Here is a 12,069-nt window from a genome sequence, read left to right as displayed (position 1 = left end):
AAGAAACGCACTTTCAAATACACACAACGCAACCAAATAAAGAAACGCACTGCAAAATGCTCACAACGCAACCAAATAAAGAAAACGCACTGCAAATGCTCACAACGCAACCAAATAAAGAAACGCACTGCAAATACTCACAACGCAACCAAATAAAGAAACGCACTGCAAATGCTCACAACGCAACCAAATAAAGAAACGCACTGCAAATGCTCACAACGCAACCAAATAAAGAAACGCGCTGCAAATGCTCACAACGCAACCAAATAAAGAAACGCGCTGCAAACTACTTCAAATTGACAACACATGCTGGAAATGCTCACAACACAACCAAATAAAGAATAGAGATGCAATCTGCATATTTTCAACACAAAAAAATATAGAAAAACCCGCTGCAAATACTCACAACACAACCAAACAAAGAAACTGCTGCAATACACACAACGCAAACAAGTAAAAAAACATCGAAACAAGAAACGTGCTGCAAATAAAAAAAATTATTTGTTTGCGCTGTGAGCCTTTGCTCTGCAGTCAAACTGATAAAGATGTTTTCTTGATTTGCTGGTGCTTTTTCTATTTGCCTGTGTCTTGCACGTTGTAGCGCATTGAGCTCTCTCAGCCATATAATACTACCATAATACTGGTTTGCAGAGAGTGAAGAATGGCGTTACAGGAAAGGCACATACCTGTGATGAATCCTGCAGAAATATTGTCCTGTTTTCAGCTCAATTGTTCCTGTGTCTCTGTCTCTGTCTCTTTTAGGGGGCCCAGGTGACATGTTTGGTGGAAAAGTGTCCGCAGACAGCATGTCTGAGGCCAGTGACGCCCAAAGGCTCGTGCTGCCCCGTGTGCCTCAACCAGCCGTCACAACTGCAGGATAATGAGCATCGCGTATAACCTCAGGACACTTAACCAATGTGACCTTGAGCTCATGCCTCCATTTGCTCCATAGTTGCGTTTCAGGGTTTTTTGTTGTTTGTCACGTTTTTTTTTTTGTTTGTTTGTTTGTTTGTTTTTTTTGCATATCCTCAGATGCCCTCTACAAAGAGGCAAAAATACACTGCCTTAAAAAGTGCCTGAACTGATGATTGTGGGGCCCTGTTTTCCTCTTCAGGCATGTTAACCAGGAGACGACTACCCAAAGTGTTCATTTACAAGACCAAGGATGGGCGACTCCAATCCCGGAGAGTTCAGCTCTTATCACTAATTAAACACACCAAACCCAAGTCTTCATGATTACTTGAAAATTCCAGTCAGTTGCGCTAATATATATATGTGAGATATATGTATTTGAATTGCCAGTTTGGATTAGACAGTTTTAACATCAACTAATAAAGTTTGCAATGCATATCTGTCAGTTATACATCAATGAATCTGGTAAGATTTCTAAAGTGAATGTTTTAAATGCACAATAACCAGGTTTATATATTTAGCATCAATTCAATGCAATTCAAATGCATACATCTTAAATGTTTTTATTTGATCTGGGATGGAGCTGAACTATGCAGGACCAGAGTTTCCCATATCTGGTTGTTTTACAGAAAAAGCATTCTCAGGTTTGAGATGCCGCAGAACTGGTGCTATCTTACTCCATTTAAGTGATTTACCCGAATCTTAAGAGTGTTCTTATATGCATTTAATTGTTTTGCAATATCCAATGCATCATACAGTATATACACTTTTTAAAACCACACTTGAGCGAAAATCTTTCGTTTTGTAGTTATGCTAAAGAAATTTTAAACATTACTCAAACTTTTTACTTTGTTTATGGTGCATAGTATCATATTCTGGACATATGTAGAGCATTAGTTCCCGCTTTTATCTTCCTCTCATGTGGAGAAAAATGTGAATACCTTTAAAACAATCTTTGCAATGGGGAAAAAAACTCTACTGATCACCAAATGTTTGTTTCCCTTGGCAACTGCGGGTTTTCTGAGACCTGGTGTTCTTTGCTTATCTTGACAGAACGCTGTTATTGATGTTTTTGGTTTGGGAGCGACGGAGGTGAAGCGTTTGGGAAGTGCAGCACTGAGCTGACGTCAGGCTCTCTTTTAAGGGTGTTACTGTACTTTTCTATAATGCTCTGTTCTGCCGGCACAGTATTTATATTCTTGTCATGAATGAAGCTCCAGATGTTTCCTTCCTTTCCAAACAGTGTTCAGATTGATGTAAACGGTTGTGCCTCTTCACAATACACCACGTGAAACACACACTTCTCTCTCAGCATCCAGTGTTCAATTCTATTCCTGCATTTAGCAGACGCATCTATCCAGCAGAAGAGCTAGATCTGAGATAAGAATCATGTTCTGATTCCATTAACGATACGTTTTAGTGCTTTTAAGGAATCACATAATGAAAACATAATGAAAACTATGTACACATAGTCAAAGGTTTGGAATAATTGTTTTTTTTTTTGTTTTGTTTTGTTTTTTACAATTTAATATAATTTTCTATTTTAATCTATTTTAAAATTTATTTCTGTGATGTAAAGTGGAATTTTCAGCATCTTTACTCAAGTTTTCAGTGTCACATGATCCTTCAGAAATCATTCTGATGTGCTGATACTCTGCTCAGTTATTATCTATTATTATTTGTGAATAATTATTAATAGTGGTTCATATTATTATCTGTTGAAAACAGTTTTCACTTTTTTTATTAATTTTATTTTTGTAGAAACTGATGCATTTTCTTTCACGATTCTTTGATGAATAGAAATTTCAAAACAACAACATATATTTTAAAGAAAATTTTTTTTACTTTTTTTATTAATTTTATTTTTGTTGGAAACATAGAAAGTTTTTTGAAAACAACAACATCAAGCCTGCATTTTTTCAAAAATACAGCAAAAAACTCTTTTGTCCCTTATCAATTTATTGCATTTCCTTACTTTAAAAAAAAAAAAATATGCAAGATTGAATTTGTCAGCATCATTACTCCAGCCTTGCTACAACACTTTTAGGAAATGGGTATTCTGTTTTGTGTGTGTGTGTGTGTGTGTGTGTGTGTGTATTGTGTGTGTGTGTGTATATATATATATATATATATATATATATATATATTATATTATATATATATATATATATAATCAACTGTTATCATTAATCATATTTCTTTAGGAGCGTATTAGAATGATTTCTGAAGGATCATGTGACTGAAGACTGGAGTATGATGCTGAAAATTCAGCTTTGATCACAGAAATAAATCACATTTTAAAATATAAAATGTTGCTTTTAAATTGTAATAATATGCAACAATATTACTATTTTTACTGTAATTTTGACTAAATAAATGCAGCCTTGGTGAGCGGAAGAGACTTCCCTCAAAAACATAAAAAATTACTTGACCAGTAGTGTATATATTATTATTATTATTTGACCAGTCCTCAAAAACATAAAAATTATTATTATTATTATTATTATTATTATTTTAATAGAAGCTGGTACTCAATTCTCAATCCTAGGAATTCTGCAACACTTGTTTTGCTGAGTGTGAAGTTTTCCCAACACTGTCACACACTTGGTTTGTTTGTTTAGTGGACTGGTAAGACGTCTGAGCTGTAGCATGTGTTTGGATTTGTTGTCTTGTCTTTTTGGAGTCTGACTCATCGAGTCTCTCTGTAAAGGAAGCAGTATCCTGAGCTGCACTGCTGCTCCTCTCGAAACATTCCACTGTTTCCTGAAGAAACGTCATCAGCCTAACAGACTACTGACGATCACAATCACTGTTTGCTTGTACGGTTACAGTCGTGCTGCTGGTAAGTGACTGCTATTTTACTTGTTTTATCATGTGTGACTGCATTCAGCTCTTTTATCTCTGTTATGTGACTCCACATCAGTGTTTTATTACTCCCAAACGGCCTTCCTTCCTTCCTACCTACCTAAATGATCTAACAACCTCTTGGAAGATCTTCCCCCAAACCAAACTGTGCCCACCTGCCATGCACTGCTCTGCAAGTCTGAACATGTTCAAGTGGTCAGAGAGATTCTTATATTTTGTATTGTATTTTTGCCAAAGACTGTTTGCACTGCAACGTATGCCTTTCAACAATAAAATGGCCACATGAAACATCAGCTGCTTTATTTCCAAAATATGTCATCACATTTATTTATATAATTGTAATTTTAGACTGGAAAGAGTGTGAGTTCTCAAAAATCAAAGATAATCAAACACAAGTTTGAGTCCTTTAGGAGTCAAATATGACCCTGTTTTCTGATTCTGAAACTGTAAACACATTAAACGTGATGCTAATGGCCTGCCAAGTCACACCGAAGTTATGAGGAAGAGTAAGAAGTGTACTTGCATTTTTCAACGCCAAAAAATAAAGAAATTAGAAAAAATAATTTTGATTTATTAAAAGCGTTGGAAAAATGTATGCCAAATAAATATTTTGGCATCACCCATTCTGACTAATTTACAAATCTGCTGCGATATCCAGTGCAATATATCCAAACATAATGAAACTCGATGCACATAGGCAAGTCATACGGAGGATGCACACCGAGTTGATTTACAATCTGCCAACAGAGGGCGCTACAACGAAAAAATATTTTTTAACAACAGTGTCCTCATTTAATAAGTGTAAGTAATAAAGTAAATAAATAAATGAAATTTAAACACTATTATTACGAGATGAGGCACTGAAGGTGAAGAACAAGAATTTGGCAGGATGGTCCCAAACATGCACAGGTACTCATACACACATCGTCTAAAACTAGGTTGTGTTTGTGATTCTGAGAAACATTTATGAATTTCTGATGTTTGGGTGCTTTGACCTCGATGATTCCTGTCATTTTTTTTTTTTAAATCTATGCAGTTTGCAATCTAGAAATGCATAGTGGGGGAAGCAAACATACTTTTCAGGTATAAATTATTGGGGGTTTGCAGTAATCTTTGTTAATGTAAATTAAAAATACAGCAATATTTTTCTAAGTTAATTCTCAAATTAATGAGTGTTGCCTGACATATAGTTGCAAAGTAAATTATAGTTAAAAGAATGTCTTGTTATTAACAAATGGAACTTTATTGGAAAGTGTTGTTGCTGCTCATTTTTAAAGCGATGAGGGATAAATAGCATTATATTTGTGAGTGCAAAAATAGTGGAGACTCTCTCTGTCAGGGAAAAATGACTCCTGTAATGGACCAAGGCTTCCATGGTCAGAAAACAGCAGCATCCTGTAATATAATGCCATGGCTTTAGGTTAGGTATGGCAAAAATCTTTTACCCCAAAACAAGAAAGCAATCTGTGCAAATGTTTTGTTGGCCCCGAGGAGAGCACATTCTCTTCACATGAGCTGTTTTCTTTTCAGGGTTCAGCCTAGGATTAGAGCCAAGTTGCACAATTAAGCGACAAAGGCTTCCAGTCATCTGGGCTTGTTATATGTGTGTCGGGCCCCGTAATGTGGCCCTTGACTTCAGTAAGGCTTATCTCTCCGTGGGGATTCCCAATTCACAGAAACGGCACTGTGGATATAAGGGCGAAATATTTGATGAAAAAGGCTGTGCAGAACTGCACATGCTCGGAGAGTGCATGAAATACACATCTGAAAGAGAGCCAGTGAGGTACGAATGAAAAGTTCACAACAGGACAATGAATGTTTTGAATTGATGGATTCAAGGGATCCAAACACCATACAAACAGTGCTCAAGGTCAGTACGCAATACCAGTACTTCTCAATTTTAATCTTTAGCGTACAACCACTTTTTCTTGCATATTATTAAAAAAAATAGAACAGACAATACATATGATATAAACACACACACACACACACACACACATATATATATATATATATATATATATATCTATATTATATATATTATATATATATATCCAGATAATCAAGGTGTTCAGGATTACTTGTTAGTGGCAGGTATGTTAGAGCAGGGTTAGAACTGAAGTCTGCAGGAGCAAAGTTGGTGATAAATAATCTACAATCCAGTGGAAAAATCCTGTTTGGTTTTTGTCAGGAGAAATCAGCGTGATGCTGTTCATTAAACTTTTAATCTGTATTGCAGACACCAGAAAAGATTCAGATTCACAGATTTAGAAAAGATGAATTACTGTCTGGCCATCGCAGATTGCAGTATGAAGATAAAGGGTGGGATCAGAATTTTTTTTTTTAGTATATTAGCACTGTTTATTGTTTGCTTTTGGAAACTGAAGGAGCATTTGGACCGAGACAGGGGTAGCTGCAGCCTGGAGTAATGGTGGTGCTGAAAGGTGAATCAGTACAACAGAAACTACCCCTAACCCAGCCCTAACCCTACCCCTACCCCACACCCTGATAGACAGCTTTGTCGACCAATCATGAAGACCTTCATGCCCCTACCTTTTGGCACACCCATTGCTCCAGCCTGCAGTTATCCATAGTTGTTTGGACCCAGAAACGGTGACACATGATGTCAGACTTAACCAGGTACTTGCATCATCTCCCCAATATTTCTATATTCTAGTGATCTTATCTTACTAATGTACTTATTTGTCAAACTCCATCTAAGAACTGTATCTTTCATAATCTCAGAAACATTCATACCTTTTTTGCAATGAATAACAAAATTTGTTTGAATCTGAGCTTCAAAGCTTATCAAAAATAGTGCACATTAGTCCCATCTGGTGGTCAGAGGGTTGAAATGCATCTCATGCATGCCACCAGCCTCGGGTTAATTGGGTCTAGAGCTAAAAAAATAAATAATTAAATAAAAAGATTAAAATACCAAAAAAAAACAAAAATCACATTTCAGGATATCAAAAATCCCTTTCCTGTTATAAACATTACATTAAAAAAAAAAAAATGCCCAGATATCATGCCAGGCGAGTACTTGGTGATGGATGAATGAATAGCAAAGAGCACTTTATATGTCATTGTAATTAACTTTCTATGAACAATACACAGCTGTATTAATTTAAATTTGCACATATGAGAGACATTTATCCAAAGCAACTTGCATTCAAGTTTACATCTAAGCTTTGCGCTAAGGTGCCAATGGACATTTACTCAACAATGAATAATAAAGAGAAATGCAGGAAAGTGAATTGATTTGTCCTGCAATGCAAGCAGTAAAATATAATAAAGTACAAATAAACACACAAGAACAATTAGTGAGTTGCAAGACCATTCATGGGTTCTGTTCCCAGGGAATGTGTGAACTGATAAAAAGCATACCTTGAATGCAATGTAAGCTGAATTCAGGTAAAGTGCCAAATGCATAAGCATCCATATGCATTAATGTCCATATGTCAGACTTGGAGGTTTGGCCTTGCCTTGACTTTGGTCTCCTTTTCCTCGTTAGGGTTAATGTTAGGGTTTAATGATTGCTTGGATGGAGGAATAAAGGTTGGATCCAAACTAAATCCAGCATTATCAGCAATTGTAAATGGATGGCATTCATTAGCAATTGTGTTGATTAATCAGCAATCATATGTTTTCTGATCACATATGAAGCTGTAAGTTCATTAATGCATATTAGAGTCAAACATGTTCATGCTTGTTCCATTGCTTTTAAGATACTGTGAGGACAAGAAAATTCACACCAACAAGTACAAGAGACAAACACATACTGTGTGAGTCACTGTTGGCTTGCCTGTACCTAAGATGCTTGCAGCTGTTGACCCACTTGCAGAAGATACATTCCCATGCTTTGCTCTATAATCCTATAAAGTCTGCAGCATCATATTTGATACACAAATTCAAATATGATTATCAAAAAGTTGCTGAAAAACCTGTTAAACACAATCTACTACATGACTTCTGTCATCTGATAGATAGTTTTTATAGTAAAAGCTCTTTTAATATAATTAAACAAACATCCACCTTCAGCATGTGCTGTGGAAGCTTAACTGATTTTCATATTGTAAACATAAGAATAACTTTTATATTGTTAGACATCTGCTAAAATATCAGATGACGTTTTAAGTCTTGCACATTCAAGTTTTAACACTCTTACTTTTCCGGAACTAATGATTGACTGCTGGGACATTCAGTGGTTCCCATCCCAAGGGAAGAGAGGTGGCTGGCAATCAAGTATGCATTGAAATGGTGTTAATCCAGTCTTTGGTTGACAGAATTTTGAGCACACTCGGCCCATGCTAAATTTTATTTAATATAAAATTAAATATACAACCCCATTTCCAGAAAGGTTGGGACGTTTTGTAAAATGCTATAAAATCAAGAATCTGTGATTTGTTAATGCTCTCACTTTTATTTAACTGACAAAAAGTACAAAGTTTCCAATGTTTCACTGACCAACTTTAATGTATTTTGTAAATATAAACAAATTTAGATTTTGATGGCTGCAACACGCTCCAAAAAAGTTGGCACAGAGGCATAATAAAAGTGAAAAGGTTATAGAATATTCAAGTTAAACTCTTTTGAAACGGTTCACAGTAAGCTGTTGAATTGGTAATTGGTGAGGGGATCGTGTTTGGGTATAAAAGTAGTATCTCAGTCTTTGCGAGCAAAGCTGGATCATGACTCATCTGTTTGTGCCAAGTGTCAAGCAAACCAAAAAAAATCACATTTCTCAATGCAAAATCGCAAAGAATTTAGGTCTTTCTCCATCTACCATACATATTATTGTGAAAAGATTCAGGGAATCCAGAGAAATCTCAGTCTGTGTAGGGCAAGGCAGGAAACCTCAGTTGAATGTGTGTGACCTTTGAGCCCTCAGAAGGCACTGCATGAATAACCGTCATGCTGCGCTGGTAAATATAGCCACATGGGCTCAGGAGTACTTTGGTAAACCACTGTCACTTAGCGCAGTCTGCCACTGCATTATTAAATGCAACTTGAATCTCTTGCTCTAGAATAAAGCTATACATCAATTCAATGCAGTGATGCTGTTCAGAGCTCATCTCAGATTGTCGAAAAGATCTGTCTCCTATTGAACATGTATGACCAGTCATGAAAAGAAGAAATAAGACAATGACATATTCTTGATTTTATGGCATTTCACAAAACGTGAGTTCAACAGTTGAATGAATGAGGTATCTATCCCTACAAATTAAAGCAGTGCACAGTCAAAGAATTTTAGAGACTTATTTTGCTGACGATTTTCATTATATTAATTTTATATTAATTATAATTATTTATAATTCATATAATATATTCAAATAATTATTATATGAACTAGCAATTAATATTAAACTTTGCTTTTAAATTAATTAAAATATATGCATTGGCAATAAATAGGTTTAATATATAAATCGTTTAAAATGACTAAACTTGTTTTCTTTTGAGCTCTTTGTGAAACTATACAAATGACTCAATTCTGTGGATTCATTTGCATAGTCAGATATTGTCTCTCTGCTGCCTTCTCAAACTTTTGCTGCAGCAGGTTTGCTAATCTAAACCAGGCTGGATTTGTTTGATTTTGTCAACTCTAAACCTACTCTGAAACTCAGAGTTTGTTCAGCTTGTTTTATGCAACAGGCCACAGGTTTTAACACTACTCTCAATCATATTTTATTTATCTACATTTAATTAAAATTTTAAATTTCCATTTTTATTATTATTATTAATATTTTTATTTTTTGCTTCAATCTGCACTTTTGTAGACATTCACACTGAGGATGAAGATACATAAGAAGCACCTGGACAAATTAACAGTATAGTGTCATGGATACACCAGGCTTCTCGTCACACATACAGCGCTCCTTCTCATCTGATTACTAAGAACCTGCCTGTTCCTCATCACCGCAGCACCAGCTTATAATCTCACACCTCACAATCACTCCTTGTCTGGCCTTGAATCTGGATACAGACTCCTTACCCTCTCTGCTCACCTAGGTGAGGCTTGTAAGTCTCCAGTGATTATTCTTCATTGTATTCCTATACTCTCCTTCATTACTCAACCAATCTCCTTTGTCTTATTCTGTTGTCCCCATCCTGTGGATTATATTACCTGTATACTAACCATGACTCTGTCCCCTGTGTGTTATCCACATCTGGTAAAGAGAAATTGTTGTCTTTCTGTCATCAGTGAACTGTCTATCTGTTTTATACTCACCTGCATTCGTCCATCTTGCTTGCTGTCAATAAAGTCCTGTTTGGGTTCTCTAACTATTGTCTCTGAGTCTGGTATATCCTTGACAGAAGGCCAGACCAACATCAATCATAGACCTGGCAGGACACAATCAGTTCAAGGATCTTGTGGATACTCTTCCCCATGCACTTTCCACTCTTGGATCCACAAGCACCTCCATCACAACCCCAAGCACTTCTTTACTTGTTTATGTCAGTAGTCCAATCCATCTCCCTTCTCTGGCACAGAGGCTTGCGACGGTTTTCTTCTTCAGTGTTCACTCGCCTTGGAGGTGCAGCCATGTCATTTCACCACAGAAAGAGCCAAGATGTCCTTCATTCAGGCTGGACCAGAAACTCAATCTCTTGACTGCTTTGTCGCTAATTTCTGCAAAGTGTTTGGATGTCCAACTCTGCACTCGTCAATAAGTGAACAACTCTATCATTTATGTCAAGGAAAAAGTTCAGTAAATGACTATGTGCTCAAATTTTGCACCTTAGCAGTTCTCAGTTTATGATGACTCCATGGGGCTTGAGCACTTTTTATTCAACTATCTATTCGTGTTGCCCAGTGGATGAAAAATGTTATGCTCAACACTCCAGAACGAGGAAGTGAACCGATGCAAGTGGACAATATGCATCTTACTCTGGTCAAGCGGCATCACTGGCTGACCCAGCAACTGTGTTTGTATTGTGTTGCCAATGGACACATGATTGCAGCGTGTCCAGTTTGACCTCCACAGCCATTGGTGTGACGTTACCTGCCCTCCTCCACTTACCACCACTGTGGCTCTTACTGTCTCTGTTGCAGTCATAGCCCTTATTGTCTTTGGTTTAGCCAGCGATTATATTTACAGGGAGCTCTGCTGCCAGCTCAGACTCTGAAAAATGTCAACAAAGCCTTCTACCAAGTCCAATCCACAATTGGTAAGCCACTCAGCCAAGGAACCATCCAGTTACAAATAGGCAGTTTTCTCGTCGAGAAACAGGAACTCTGGTTGTGGAGAAGTCAAGTCCTTGCATCACAATTGGGCAAACCTGGGTCATCAAGTACATTCCTATTCTTTCCTGGTCAACCGGAGAAGACCCGAAGTAATTTCTGTTTCCCTGACTGTTTTCCACAAGGGCAAGGGCAAGACCAAATCTAACTCCACTTCCATTGAAAATCCTCTAGAGCAGGGGGGTCAAACTCAATTCCTGGAGGGCCGGAGCCCTGCAGAGTTTAGTTCCAACCCCGCTCCAACACACATACCATGTAGTTTTCAACTAAGCCTGAAACACTTGATTAGTTAGATCAGGTGTGTTTAATTAGGGTTGAATCTAAACTCTGCAGTGCTCCGGCCCTCCAGGATTTGAGTTTGACACCCCTGCTCTAGAACAACAGTCCATTAAGATTCTGTCATGTTACTCTAACTATCCAGACCTCATCTGCCCCAAACGAGCATCTCAGTAACCACAATGACCATGGGACTGTGCCACCGACCTCCAAAAAAAAAAAAAAGTTACATATCATATGACTATTACACATCTCTCCCATGACAGTCAGCTCATATCGCTAAATTAAATATAAAAATAACAGAATAGTTTTATGTAATTGTATCATTTTACTCTAAAAGCATTGTTATGGTATTATCATGTGACTACTTTGCATTTTAATGTTTTTGATCAGAATACATTTGAGTGAAAGAATGACTCATCTATTTTCTCATGGCTCCCTGCTGCTGCCACCATCTTGTTCCAGTTCATTGCTCCACAAAGACATGAAATCAGGTTTTTTAGCTTCATAATCTTTTGTCAGATGCTTATAATGAGGTTCTTTATCCTTTTTATCCAAATTCATCCAGTGTGGCATTTCCCACTGCAATCACGAGTGTCATGACGTCATGGTGTTTGGTTAGGTTGGGTTAGGTCGAATAAATAAAGGGTTCTCTACCGATGTACAGCTGATGAAGACTGAAGTCAGACTGAAAGGAAGACTTGGTGAGACTGATGCCAACTTCTCCATCCCATGAAAAACAAAGCCTTGGTGTTTGTGAATTAACTTTTACC

General features: G+C 37.0%; 1 protein-coding gene across 1 annotated transcript in view; it reads left to right on the top strand.

The window, feature by feature from the left end:
- Positions 1-2,210, top strand: part of LOC109079958 (peroxidasin-like) — a 55,863-nt gene extending 53,653 nt beyond the window's left edge. Inside the window, 1 exon segment of the mRNA XM_042774491.1 lies at positions 763-2,210. Coding sequence (XP_042630425.1) covers positions 763-897 — 135 coding nt within the window. The 3' untranslated portion in view covers positions 898-2,210.
- Positions 2,211-12,069: the final 9,859 nt, after the last annotated feature.

This window comes from Cyprinus carpio, chromosome A17 (assembly GCF_018340385.1).
Source record: "Cyprinus carpio isolate SPL01 chromosome A17, ASM1834038v1, whole genome shotgun sequence".
In the NCBI taxonomy this organism is placed as follows: Eukaryota; Metazoa; Chordata; class Actinopteri; order Cypriniformes; family Cyprinidae; genus Cyprinus; species Cyprinus carpio.
The sequence above is the reverse complement of the archived record's forward strand: the minus strand, read 5'-3'. Positions and strand labels throughout refer to the sequence as shown.